Source organism: Centroberyx gerrardi, chromosome 11, assembly GCF_048128805.1.
Source record: "Centroberyx gerrardi isolate f3 chromosome 11, fCenGer3.hap1.cur.20231027, whole genome shotgun sequence".
In the NCBI taxonomy this organism is placed as follows: Eukaryota; Metazoa; Chordata; class Actinopteri; order Beryciformes; family Berycidae; genus Centroberyx; species Centroberyx gerrardi.
The window spans coordinates 29116827-29131684 of NC_136007.1; the positions used below are offsets into that span (position 1 = coordinate 29116827).

The 14858-nt window shown below is 41.0% G+C and overlaps 1 protein-coding gene across 9 annotated transcripts in view; it reads right to left on the minus strand.

Moving 5' to 3' along the window:
- The window catches only part of gria4b (glutamate receptor, ionotropic, AMPA 4b), a 104398-nt gene that overhangs the window by 37203 nt on the left and 52337 nt on the right, over nt 1-14858 (minus strand). For all 9 annotated transcript variants that reach the window (XM_078286871.1, XM_078286868.1, XM_078286870.1 and 6 more), the window contains exons 4-5: nt 3471-3655; nt 926-979 (exon numbers count right to left, since the gene is read on the minus strand). In XM_078286871.1, the coding sequence (XP_078142997.1) occupies nt 926-979; nt 3471-3655 (239 nt within the window). The remainder of the gene's footprint in view (nt 1-925; nt 980-3470; nt 3656-14858) is intronic.

Below are 14858 nucleotides of genomic sequence, written 5' to 3' on the forward strand. Positions count from 1 at the left end.
ACATTAGATTGTTTGATTTAGGTTTTGCATATTGTTTGTTGGATGAAGATAGTAGAAGTTTAAGATGTTGACTCAAAGTACCAGTTATCCAAAAATATCAATATTGGCCTCCAAAAACCCATACGGTGACCCTACTAAAAAGTGTGGTCCAGTACAGCAACAGTGGTTTACTGTAATACCTCGTGCCAGATCTAATCTGCTTTCTCCCTAGCCTGTCTTCTAAATTTATTGGGAGGGACACAGTCCACTCATCAATACACACACTGACTGGACATCTGGACTGAAGGACAATTACAGAGGCAGCAGCAAATAGATAAGAGGTAGAGTGAAATAGAGAGACTTGGAAGCAAAGAAAGAAAGAAAGAAAGAAAGAAAGAAGGAAAAAGGTAGAGTAAAGCAATAAAGAAAGAAAGAAAATGAGAACAAGAAACACAAAGAAAGAAGGAAGGAAGCAGATAAGAGAAAGCAAGAAAGAAATGGATAAAGAGGTAGAGTGAAGAAAGAAAGAGAAAGAAAGAAAGAAAGACAGAAAGAAAGAATTAAGAACAAAAGAATGAAATACAATTAGAAAAAGAAAGACAAAGAAAGAAGGAAGGAAGCAGATAAGAGAAAGCAAGAAAGAAATGGACCAAAAGGTAGAATGAAGAAAGAAAGAAAGAAAGAAAATAAGTAAAAGAAAGACAGACAGAGAAAGAAGGAAGCAGATAAGAGAAAGCAAGAAAGAAATGGATTGAAAGGTAGAGTGAAGAAAGAAAGAAAGAAAGAATTAAGAAACAAAGAAACAAAGAAACAAAGACAGAAGGAAGCAGATAAGAGAAAGCAAGAAAGAAATGGATTGAAAGGCAGTGAGGAGTGAAGAAAGAAAGTGAAAAAGAAAGAAAGAAACACACAAACACACAAACAAACCACAGAGTTCTCTCCTCACCAGGTTGGCCATGATATAATGGTAGCCCTTGACGTGCTTCCCGACACTGACGATCTGTGAGGAGGCAGAGCAGAGCAGAGCAGAGCTCGGCGTTAATCTGACTGGATTACAGCATGGCATACTTTAATTACATTAAACGACGGCGGTGACAGCCGAGTGTGCGCGTCCCGACACGGTGTGACCGCCGCCTCTAATCCGGAGAAGATCAGCCGCCGCCGGACGTCTAAACAAATGAACAGGCGGTCGTGTCAGCGTCTTACTGAGGGAGTAAACACTCCACGCTTTCAGAGACGTGACAATGCTTCTTGACATCCTGAGACAACACACACACACGCCCGCCCACACACACACAGATGTAATCACAGAGCTGCATCTCGGTGATAAAAACTGATTTTGAAAGCCGACATCTGCTGGGAAATCCCACCGGACGTCCAGTTAATAAGGGCGTGAATTAAGATGAGAAAATATTTTTAATCCCTCAGAAAAGCTCAGATTGATATCAAATCCACAATAGCTTCTTCACTGCTGTCAAGACTTGAGTGTCAGGGTGTGTTTGCCACGTTGTAACTGGGGTATTTGGGGATATTTAAAGCTGCACTAGACAAGATTTTTATGTGAAAATACACTCATCAACCTAAATCATGGATTGGGACACAACAGAGAAGAACGTCCCACCTCGTCTCTGAGATGTCGTAAATACTCCCTATTTACTAGGGGTGGGACAATATATCCAAATTCAATATATCGCAATACAAAAATGTGACAATAGGTATCGTGGGGCGGAAAAATGAATTGCGATATTGGCTCCATTTTATTCTGCTGTAATAATCACAACTGAGACGCTTGCCCATCACAATTTGACAAGTTCTCCATGGAAATAAAATGTTTTGCACTTTGTAATGATATTTTTAACATTTACATTCTAGCAAGCCAGTGCCATTGCTAGAAAGATTTGTGACTCAGAAATAAACATAATTCTGCCATATTTCAGACTTTGTTGTCATTGAACTTTTATTTATTACATTGTATTGTTGTATCGAATCGTGACCCCATATCGTGTATCGAATTGTATCCTTTGATAAGCATATCGTCCCACCCCTACTATTTACTCAATTTAAATACTGGTGTTGGGTATGGTCACTTTTCCACCAACAGCAAGCGACAAATGGAAACTGGGAAATGCGCGTTTTATCAGCATCTTTAAATGAAAAAGAAAAATACAAGGTATCAAGTTATCTCGAAGGAAGACATTTCCACTTTTTGCTGAAAACTTTAGATCTTTTGCCTTTCTTGCCCCTTTGGTATCTTTGGTATAAAGCATCACAGACCGGCCGTGTTGGTAAACATGAGCGTGTTTTGTGCAGTTTACTGATGTCACCTTATTGGATTTCTGGGTATTGAAGTCCTCAAAATTCAAATCCTTTGGGGACGCCAACGTGCGAAGATTGCATAGCACAGCTTTAACAGACCTGACTCTTAAAGGCTAAATGGGACTTGATTTCATGAACTTTGTTGATTCGCAACTATGGCACAGTTTGTACAACTACTAACTCGGTCACCAGTCATCGGTGTGAAGTCCATCTGCGAATAAAAACAGGTTTGTAGTATCGCATGATTTAATGCACTGGCAGCTGGTTGCTCATATGTCTTAGGATGCTTTAACCGTGCTGTTGAGAAGCAGCTAATGAGGCCCAATTATACATTCAGATCAAACTGGATCGAGTTGGTAAAATGTACATTAAGAAAAGATGACAGTTGGCACAAATACAGGCAAAAATAGGTGTTTATGTCTTTGGCAATAACTCTGACCATCACTGCACATAGCAAAGTATCATCCCACAAGGTCTAAATATGACAGACTCCATTATGTCTATTTGTGAGATGTTCTGTGCACTGGGGTCTAGCAAAGACGGAATAGGATGTCTGCCGGTCCGTGGGGCAAAGATACACACACACACACACACACACACACACACACACACAGTGAGTTGTTAGCGCTGTGACAGATGTCAGAGTGGAGATTTCCTGAATAATTGAACAATTATGGAGACACCAGTTGCCCCGGGGATGGATGGCGGGATGAAGGGATGAAGAGGAGTAGGAGGAGGAGGACATTCTGAGTGTGCTTATGCCAACTAATACCACTGGAGATCAGAACAGACTGTTTTGAAAATTAAAAACTTGCTAATTAATGAAAACAGACTCACAACATTGAGTGAAACAAACATTAAGTGAGTGTAGGAACTTTGTGTAATTTGTATCTCTGCAGTCCTGAAACCAACAAATACAGTACAGCCCTGCGGCTGTCGCTGCACTTCAGAGAACCTGGAAATACACTCAACAATAGCTGCGTTTAGGTGGAGCCTTTTGTAATCAGAATAGTACTTCATAATCCGTTCAATTGATAAAATTTCGTCATGTAAACGCTCATTCTGATCACTTTCTTTGGTTGGAATATCTATACTCTTTCTGCACACGTGACGCAAGTGATATCATGACATTTACTTTAATATACAAATTAATGATAATGTTATGGTGGCATCACCTGCTCCAGCATGTTCTGCAGTCTCTCGGCCTCCAGGTCAATGACAAACTTCTTTTCCTGTCGCCGGTCCAGATCCTCCAGCAGTCGCCGGTAACTGGCATCGTTGAAGTTTTCTACGCAGATCGCGCTGACCTGCCAGTTGTTTTGGCCTGCCTTCTCCATGATGGCCTGCAGGATGGCGTATCCTGACAGAAACAGAGTCAGACAGTCAGAAATCTATAAGTACAACTTAATATTGCAGCATATTTTGTTCAGGGCTGAATCAATTTACATGAATGTACTGATCATAATGCATCATAATAGTCCCATTTTCTGCTGTCCAATCCAGTGTTGTAGGCAAAGATTAGCTCAATACCAATACTCAGCATCATTGTATCCTTAGTTAGACTTTCCCAAAGTTAGAAAAAGGAGAGCCAAGATTCAAATTTACAATTCAATTTAGTGTACAATTTCTCATGCTGCTCCCCTGCAAATGAAACAGACTTCTTTTTCTGGATATAGGCACATTATCTACTGTTAGCATTACTATGAAATTAAATTTATTTGGGTGTAAAAGCTTGGATGAGTGCTCAAATTCTGCATTCCAGTCATTGTCAATGTAACGGCTACAGAAATTGTCTATTGATGAAATGAAGACTATTTTTGTACTGTTTCCTGGCTGAAATATGGCACAGCAGGCCATGTGAAGTGACAAAACATATTGATTACAATTGCCGGTTTCAGTAATAGCAAACTGGCCTTACTATACACAAAATCCCTGGCAAGACAATTCCCTTCCCCTCCAAGAAAAACTGCTCTAAAGAAGAAAACTCTGCTCTGTACGTAAATCCTTTATCCTTCTCCAACCAAAGCTCAGCTTTTTGAGCGATGAGTGAAACAGGCTGGTCTCCCTGAGTCGGAGGTACCACTTGACTCTAGAGGGGGGGACCCTTGCTGTCAGGTTTGTGTATAAAGAAGATGAGTGTCGGAGAGGAAACCAGGGAGCTGTGAGGGCGGCTGTTCTCCAGCAGGAACAGATGTCCCCCTTAAACGGCCCCTCCTGGTGGCCATCACAATCTGGCAACCCGTCTCCCTGCGCTCCCAATTAGTGGATTAACCTGTGCTCTGGCAACCCAGCTCCCTCTCCACCTCCTCTATCCCCTCCCCACCCCCTTGCTCCCCATTAGAGGCATGTCGGTGCCAAGAGGGATCGCTGGTGGCAGTGACACACACAGATTGAAACACACCCACACACGTGCACACACAATCGCACATGCACGTGGAGAGAGTGTCACTTCAGGCTTTTCCTTCTTGGAGAAAAATATCTCTCACTAAACCCTGAGGGAAGAGCTGATTCATGACATTTCGGCTGCAGCGGGAGAATTTCAATTTGTCCGGAAGCTAGGCCCAAAATGGGGAGCAATCGTTAAATTTTCACAACCATAGCACAAGGCAAGTGGTGTTGCACGCTTGAAAAGCCAAAAATGAACCTTAAATTTTGGAAGTAGATGTCCTTTGATGAGAACTTCACTACACAGGCACACAAGGCCGTGGCGTCGGAGCAGCAGGGGTCAAGGGACTTTTGACTCAAACACTTTGGAGGCCCGCCCTTCATTTTGAAGGAAAATGTAATAATCTGTGACATTTTCATATCATTAAATTTCCGTTTTGCTGTTCTCTATTGCTAATATATCTCTATTGCTGATATAACACACCTAGCCAGACCATGAAAACTTTTACATTTGCTGTTCAGACACCCGGTGTCTGGTAGGGAAAAGACGTCACAGTACTGGACACACTGTTTGATTGACAGGTGATCTCTGGGAAGTGCAGTGCAGAAACACCACAGCAAGCACTTAGCACCAAAGATGGAGAATGATTTAATAGATGGCATTAACCATCTAGGGATGATTTTGAGTATTAACTAGGAGACGTAATGAATATTGGGTTGTTTTAGTATATTTAAGTTATATCAGAGCCACCATAGTTCACCACAATTTAAAATTTAGCAGCTGCAGACTAACCTACTTAGCCTATCAAGAAAACAACTATATGACTAAAAACCTCACATCCGACATCATATACTCAGCAAAACTGAGAGTCCTCAGAGAAGATGGGACTGCAGTGCTGTTTGAGGATCAACAAGATGCAGTAACATGCCAGCAGGACTTCAGAAACATTGTGGATATGCCAGACAAATCCACTGGAATGGACCTGGAAGAAACAGCTTGCTGGGAAAAGAGCCAAGACCCAAGAAGAAACTGATTACATGAGACGTGATGTCTCTTCTGGAATCTCTACACCAGTATGATGAACTGCGGTTCGACCGATATTGGTTTCTGAAGGCAGACACCAATAGTTTGGATTGAAGCCACCGATAGCCGATATTTTGTGCATATATTCAGTTTCTTTAAATTTTTCATGCAAAAATGACAAGGATTCACTGTTTTCCCCCTGAGTTTTATTCATACCAGGGTAAAAAAAACCTCTGAAAAAGCATTGATGTAGAAAAGGTTTTACAGGTTTAAAGATTTTGAAGCCCATACAGTATTTCGATTCCATGACAAAATAGGGTGGCTGAAACCTATGTATTAGTGCCAAAAAACCATGGTTAAAGTTTATGGAACATTACTCTTTAATATCCACAACGGTAGAAGACAAGGGTACCCAATGTCACCTTTAATATTCGCTGTTAACATTGAACCATTAGCAGAGAGCATATAGCAAAGCAATTAAATAGAGGGAATATAGTAAGTGTTGGTGGAGAAGTTCATAAATTACTGTTAAATGCATCCCCTATATATCAAATAATGAGCCATTAATAACTCCATTAATGGGGGTCACAAAAGAGCACAAAATGGTTTCTTACTAGACACTGAATGCAGCTAAATCAAAGGTTATGTGAAGGGGTTAGGCCACAAGTGAAATAAAAATAAAATATAACCTGCAGTGGAAAAGGTATAAGATTGGGACTGGAAATTTCTCACCTAGTGGGTGAGAAATTTCTGCTAGTGTGTGTACTGATGAGAATGTAATCTGCTTCTATACATATACTGTATATGTGTGAGTGCACGTTTGTAGGAATAGATGTGTCATTGCGTCCTAAATTTGACTTGTTATGATTACTTTTCTTTTACATTACTGTACTCTGTTTTAAAATTGTTTACAGTGTCATTGTTTTTCTTTGGTTTGTCATGCTCATTTATGTTTTATTATATTTGCATTTTCAATCACACAGTTTATTGGGCTGTGGGCCTCTGGGCTTTGGAACAATCTGTCTGAGGAACTGAGGCTGGCAAAATCATTGCCATCTATTAAATCACTTCTTAAAACACAATTATACGGTCAAGCTTTTACAAAAGCTATTTTATTCTCATATTTTCCTGCTTTATCAAAATCATTCCCTTACAAAAAAAGTCACAACTGCAATCCCAGCACATGTGCTGTTTGCACGTGCACATGTGCTTTGAGCAAACATTTTTTCACCTTCTATTACATTACATTACATATGACAGTATTTGTTTCATGTATAAAAACTTAATTTCAAATGCAGAGAGAAATTTCACATGTTCACATATGAAAACCAACATGCATCTAAAAAGCACATGTGCTTTCAACTCACATGTGGGTCTTCTCACATGACTTTTTTTGTGAGGTATTGCCATCTGCTAAATCACTACTTAAAACATGCTTTTACAGACAAGTCATATCTCACACTTTTAACTTATTGGTTTTCATTTCATTTTTTTTCTTGTCTGGTTTGTAACTCTGTTTAAAAAGTGACATTAAAGATCATCATTATTGATTTTTTTGGTAAGGTAATGTGATATGTATTTTTCTATGTGACTTAGTGACAGAGCATGATTTCTGTACTTTGGTTCATGTATTGTATAAATTAAAATGAAAAAAAAAAAAAAAGAACTCCACAGGGAAAAGCCACTACTGCTGACTGCATTCCTGTGGTTTGTAGTCCATCTATGGGTTTATGGACGGCATCAAAAATGAGCAATGACAGTTTTATCTCAATATCTGCCTTCCAGGACTCCATTACAGACTTTATCTCTGAAACCTGCATTTGCTTCCCGGCCCAATAAATACTGATACACTAACGGCCTTTTGCTCATCTCTTGGTTTCCATCTTTGGTTGTTATCAGTGTCTCTTGTTCACTTCAAAAACATACTGCTTTATTGTTTATTATTTAGTATCCTCAGGGTCTAGTATGGTCCTGCTTTGCTTTGATGACTCCTATGTGCCATTTCCTACCTGCCTTTACTGCTGTGTCATTTGCATTATTGTGTTGTATGCTGTCCTGCTGACCTGTTGTTCTTCTATTTGTTACCCTTTCTTTTTTTCCCCTTATGTCTATTTTATCTTATTTTGTTTTATTTTCATCCAAACCTCCAACCCCACAAGAGGCCTTTTACCTCATTAGGCTGTCGTTGCAAACAAGAATATTTGTTTAATTGACTTGTCTGGTCAAATACAGGTTAGATAATATATATATATATATTATCATTATTCTCCAGAGCTACAGAAGTTGATAATGTGTTTGATAGGATTTGACAGATCGATTTTTGATGGCCATTTTTGGATTTGGATTTTTGGGTTGAAGCCGTCAATAGCTGATATTTTGTGCCAATATTCAATATCTTTCAATTTGACCATTTCTAAGTATTCAGTGTTTCGCGCAGAATTGTATTCTTTTCAGGATGGAAAAGCCTCTGAAACAGCATTTAGACCATGATGGGACACTAAAACGCTCCACTGAAACCTAGAAAAATAATAATAATAGTAATAATAATAAACCTTATTCAAAGATTATTCATACTTGTGTGGAATCTGATCAAAATGTTACATTGAAAGTATATGTAAGTGTTCCAGTGTAGTATTGGTCAATTCTACAATAAATATGTAATCAGTCAAACTGCATCATACCCATCATATCATGTTAAATGAAAGGACAATATCGGCCCCATATATCAGTCTAACCCTCGTGTTTAAACATCTGTCTATGCATTGCCAGCTGCTGAAGCCTGTGGTCTTCTCTATGGCTGTTAATTACAGGCTTGCCATCGCTACGCAGCAGAGTGGTGATCAAAACTCGCCACGAGGGCTGTGAACAAATGACTTGAGTGCTGCCATTCAGCCTCCTATACTACTGATGAGCAACCAAACAAACGCACCTGCTGCCCACCCACCCACGCACGCACGCACGCACGCACGCACGCACGCACGCACGCACGCACGCACGCACGCACGCACGCACGCACCCACACACACACACACACACACACACACACACACACAGTGATGTAGTGATAAATAAAAAGGTGGGTAAACTCTGACCTCCAGTTGGTGATCATCATAAGGCAACCAGCCACTAATACAAACAAAAATCACTTACATTTGCAGAAAAACATTAAGTTTACCTCTATGACTCATATAACGTTCATCAGTTTGATGCTACATACTATGATGTACACTATGAATTTACCTCATAAAGATTTATGTCAGGCGAAAATGGTGTGTAAACTCTGTAAGGATGATATTATCCTTTTATTAAATATAAAATATCAGTAAATCTCATCCACCTTTGATATGATGGAATTCCTCCCTGATCACAGCTACATATAAATAGTCTGGAAAACCTGAAATGAAATTTGATTTTGCACATTTTATTTTTGGCTTTTGTATAATTCTTTACTTAAATGCAACAATATACAGTACAGTATCCTAGAGTTTCTCTACCACTCAATAGGTGTGGTGGGTAAACTAAACCTAAAAGAATTTCATTAGTCTGGGTTTCAGTGGAGTTTTAGTGTCCCATGATGGTCTAAATGCTGTTTCAGAAGCTTTCCCATCCTGCCAGGGAAACACTGAATACCTGTAATTTTTTGCTATGAAAATGCTAAAATTTAAAGATATTGAATATCAGCACGTCTATCTGCGACTTCAGCCTAAAAATATTGGTATCAGCCTTCAAAAACCCCCATCAGTCAAACCCTAGTTAAACTGATTTTAGCTGACTTTCCCCTGCGTTTGCACACACCTCTTCACATCACTCCATACCAGACCGCCATACACGCACGTAGAGATTAGCGGCTGGATTCATTCGGCTGTGTGTAATGATATGATATCCCATCATGTCTTATTGTGCAGCGCGGTGTGCTGTGTGTACGGACGGGAAGCTTAGGCAGCGGCAGCCGAGGCAAGGAAAAGCGAGCGAAGGGCCCGGCAAGCGCTGATTACCAGCTGATAAATGTGTAGCCCCGGGGCTGTATGTGGAGCAGCAGCCAGCCACAATCAGCATCAGCGTCAAAGATACAGCTACAGGCTAGTGTGCAGACTGATGTTTAACCGTGCTCTGCTGATAGGACCGGGACCGGACACTAGAGGGAGGCAGCTATGTGGAGTGGAGCGTGTATATGCGAGTGTGTGTGATTGCTCCCTCTTCTCCATCTTTCCCCCGCTGTTGTCCTTTCTTTACCCTCAAATGTAAGTATCTGTCTACGAAACCTCCGTCCTCCCTCGTTCATTCCGTCCTTCGCCTTCTCCTCTTCCCCTCCGGAGAGTACACAGAGAGGCTTATCCTTTTAAAAGGAGTCATTTATCACGGCCCGCGCACCCTACTGCTACCAATCCATCGGGGTGGAGAAAGCTCGACACTACCCCTCTACTATTTTTCCCTCTTCCTCTTGTGTCCTCTTGTTTCCTCTCATCTGCTCTTGTTTCCTCTCATCTCCTCTCATGTTCTCCTCTCTTTGCTTTTTGTTTCCTCTCCTCTTCTCTGGACTCCCACATTTCTGGAGTCAGTTCCTACTCGCTGGGATCAACTCCTTGACTCCTATAGATGAAACCATAGGAAGCTACATTTGAGACCCATGTGCATGCGGCACCTCAGACGTTTAGGCTACTCTTTAATGAAGGAACAGCCAATTCACACAAATTAAGAAATCTGAATAATCTTTGCAAAAGCAATAACAATTTACCTTAAAAGCATTCATTGATTTTTTCATGCTCCATCTCCTCCATACCATTTTAATCCATGCTCAGCTCAGTATGCCTGGCTGCAGTATGCCTGCAGTACCTCTGCTATATGGATGTGCCTTGGAAACCACCACATGGTGGAGGTAGCCATAGTGCACACAGGTAGTTTCTCCAACAGACCAATGAGTGAGCATTAACCTAGTGGCTTCCCACTTGACCAATTAGCTATTTTATGTACACAGACAGAAAAAATCATTGATCAAAAAGCGGAATCGACAGATACCAAGAGTTGATTGTTCAGGTTGTTGGAGTCAAAGTATCGTCTCTTTTGGGATCGACCCTATGATTTCCTCTCCTCTCCTCTCATCCTCTCTCTTCATTCTTCTTTCAAAAATAATGTCTTGCTCTTGTGGTCCTGACTGGTGGGAATGGTTTGGGTTAGTGGAGTAGGAGAAAATGAGGCAAAACATTTCCGAAATCTTTTCGTGTTAGTAGTAGTGTTATTTTATTTTACTGTATTTCATTTTTATTCTTTTTTCTTTTTCTGTATGAGTGTGTGTATGGGTGTGCACTTTATAATCCTGACACTTATCAATTTAATTGATGTTTTTTTTTTGCAATACCTTTAAATCCAACTACCTACATGCCATTGTACTAGATAGTATTATAGTGTGTGTATTATAATGTGTAGTACTGTATATCCTTTTGGTGCAATTGAAAAAAAAGGAACTGTAGGGAAGCTATTAGGAACAGCACTCACTACACCCATGGAGGAAACAAATGGGTGCGTAAGCATGGGTGCACGCACGCACGCACACACACACACACACACACACACACACACTCGCGCACGCACACACTTACTCAATGCTACAATATCCAAGCCCCAGCCCTTGTATCCCTGGTGCTTTGAAGTAGGGAATCAGACTGGCGCTCATTGACTGAGCTCAGCCATGCGTGGGCTGATTCTACATTATAGTCAATACTGGATGAATGCCTGGCCCTGTGTGTGAAAAAATCCCCGGGCCAAAGTGCTGCTGCTCGCATCCAAAAGCCTAATGAAAAGCACACGCACACGCATGCGCACACATACAGCATTAGAGCGTGCACGTACATACGCACCGCCGACGCGCACGTGCACGCACACATTCGCACACCACACACAAACACAGTCAGTTGTCACTCTAAAGAAGACATACTTGCAGTATTCAACCAAAAGCTGCTCAGTTGCAAGTCAGTCAAATTATACTGTCACTTCTAGAGTGCATACACCCTTACTCACTTCAGCATAGTCCTGAGTGGGACCGCCACTTGATGGAAAGAGTGGCAGTACAAAAAGCCCAGAAGAAATATTAAATAAGAAAATAATCTGAAAGATGGTGCCTGAGTTCATAGTTGTGATTTTCCACTTACGCTGTGCTTTTCCAGCCCATTGCAAAAAGAAGGCCTCGCCATTTTTCAGATTGTGAAAAATGCTTATGGGAGAGATTTGCTTCCATGCTATGCCATGCAGCAAAACAGATTTCAACTGATCAGCTAAAGCAGGTAGGGGAAATAAATGAGTGAAGAAAGTTCTAGAGTGAAAAGGCCCAAGGGAAGACATTGTAGGACGCCTAGAGAACAAGATACTAATAAAAAAGACAAATCATGGAGGAGGATGAAAAAGGCTAGGGGATACGGATAAAAAAAACAAACAATAGATGATAAGTTTCATTCCAATATGAGTTATCAATCAACTGAAAAACTAGATAGCTTCCTTTAGAAAATGACTACTTCAAAGTACTACTGGAGTACCTGGAATGGAATACCACAGAGAAATTCTCACCCAAGTAAACAAGACCTTTGCTAACAAAATTTGTACCTTTTGCGGATGACATCCTCCCTTTCTTATGCAAATTGACTAATCAAATTCCAGGTAGCAATTAGGTTTCAAAATGGGTATACAGTGTTTCGGAGTGAAATATTCATAACAGTTTTTTAAGGGTCATGATTACCACATTACAATCCGCCCAAGCTGGTAATGGTATGTGGTGAGGAAGGCTGGGAACGACACGACACGACCGAAAAAGACCGTGAAAAGATCGGGCGTCGCACACATTCCGGCGTGCGTCACAGAGGAACGCACACTTGACTCGATGCCAGACTGCGGCTATAATCAGCCTAAAAGTCGTCTAGTGTGTCCTCAGCCTTTCTCCATGTAACGGGGCGACACAATCTCGCAGCTGTGCAGCGGGGCCGGCGGTTTTTGTTGCATATTTGGAGAACACTTGATCTGATAGAGCTAGGTTTTGAAGCTGTTGTTGAGAAGAGAGTAGGGCTTTTTTCTACCCAATGCAGCATGTCCGCCATGAGATAAGGAGAAAGGGGGAAGAGGTGGGGTGGGGGGTTGGGGGGGTTGTCCTGTACTCACTCCGCAGACCATATAAAGCCAATCTACTCAAAAAAAAAATGCACTGCAGTTCCCATAGCAGCAGCAGTGAAAAAGAATGAAAACCCATGGCTACCTTCTGGAAAAATGTATGAAGGCAAGATGTGGAGATGTGATACAAGCAGTAGCACATTCTGATTTGTAATGGAAATGTGAGACAGGGGGTGAACAAGTACAACCCTATTGACTCTGTGAGTGAGTGTGTGTGTGTGTGTGTGTGTGTGTGTGTGTGTGTGGTGTGTGAGAGAAAGAGAGATTGGGCGGGCAAGACAAAAATAAAGAAGGGAAAGAGAGATACGTATTGTAGTACATCTGCCTAGTCCTGAGGTAGCGGAGAGTGAGAGAGAGAGAGAGACAGAGAGAGAGAAAGATCCACAACACCTCTAGCCCTCTGTATAGCAGTAGCCCTGCAATATTGATCGCTCGGTGGCCCCAAGACATGCCCTGGACAAAAAACAGCCATTATTTTAGCAGCACATCCATTCACATCTCTGTGTTTGCCATGTAGAGGGCATGAAGGGCAAGAGCACAGCCACACTGGATATGACAGAGCAGACGACTGAGAATATACCTTCTGAGAAATACTGAAATAGTTCACCGCCTAGTGGAATTAAATTAAATTATTAGTCACTATTATTATTAGTCATTTTTGGTGGGGGCCCTACTAAAGCATAATGAGAATTCCTCAAAATTAAATAAATTACTAAGAAAAAAGAAAAATAAACAATGCTAATGATGATAATGATAAGCAGCATATTATGTAGATGGCACTCAGTAGAGCGCATATCTCCGCCAACGCTATGCAGCTGTCAAGCTATTCCAGTTCCACATGTCGGATTTTCACCAAAAGTTAATAATTTCTTTCATGCCACATTACCAACTTGTTTCACATCAGAAGATGCACACATTTTCATGACTGGACCTGAAATGGGACATGAGATCTGCCTGTTGAAATTCTAGACACTTTTAAGCATTTTAGTGGATTATCTCATCACCACATAACCGATCAGCTCTATATCTGTTCAGAACATTAGTGCTGCCCTTCTACCACTGGACCAAGTTTTGGAAAACTTAGCAGGGCGGATATGTCTCAACTAGAAATTAGCTCTAAAGTGCCTCCATGTTGTTTGATTGGGCCAATAATGGAGGGTTTGCCTCTTCTTCTGTCTGTTGATAGGCCACAAAGTCTGATGGTGTTACATGAATCTGTTATGAGAAGCCACGCCCCCCTTTGGCAAATCAGTGTGAAAAGTTCATCAGTTCTTCCTTGCCCCATGGCCTTTCCACAAAGTTCTGTGCAAATCTGTTCATAACTTTTTGAGATATCCTGCTAACAGACAAACAAACAGATGGAATGGGGCGAAAACATAACCCTCGTCCAACTCCGTTGGCGGAGGTAAAAAACAGTTTACCACATAAAAGCTTTTTAATAAAAGAGATGTCTGTTTTGTCATTTTGATGAGAAACATATTTGAAGAAGGCTACACACCAGCATGTGGCAGACTGTGTAGCCTTGCATAGATTTAGATGTGGTATTTACTAAAAATCATATTTATACATATTGAAATATACCGTAAAACTTCAATTAATAGCCCAGGCTTTTATTTGCTTCAAACACTGAACTCAACCGGCCTATATTTGGGACAGGCGTCTATATGGGACAGGCCTTTAATTCCTAAAACTCTTGCTCAGCAAAGATGGGAAATACTATCAAATTGTTTATTTACTGGTAAACCAGTATGAATATTACTTGTATAAAAATTAGGCTATCGAATAACATATCAATTGCGAATCATTCATTTGATCTCGCTCCGAGAGACAGCGCATCTAGGCCAACCTCATGCACTGAGAGAGAGAGAGAGAGAGAGAGAGAGAGAGAGAGAGAGAGAGAGAGAGCCGTATCAAAATACCGGTATCCGCCCTTAGAAAGCCCTTTTACCGTCTTCCTTGGACAGACGTTGAAGTTCAACTTTATTTTTTCACCATTCTCTCA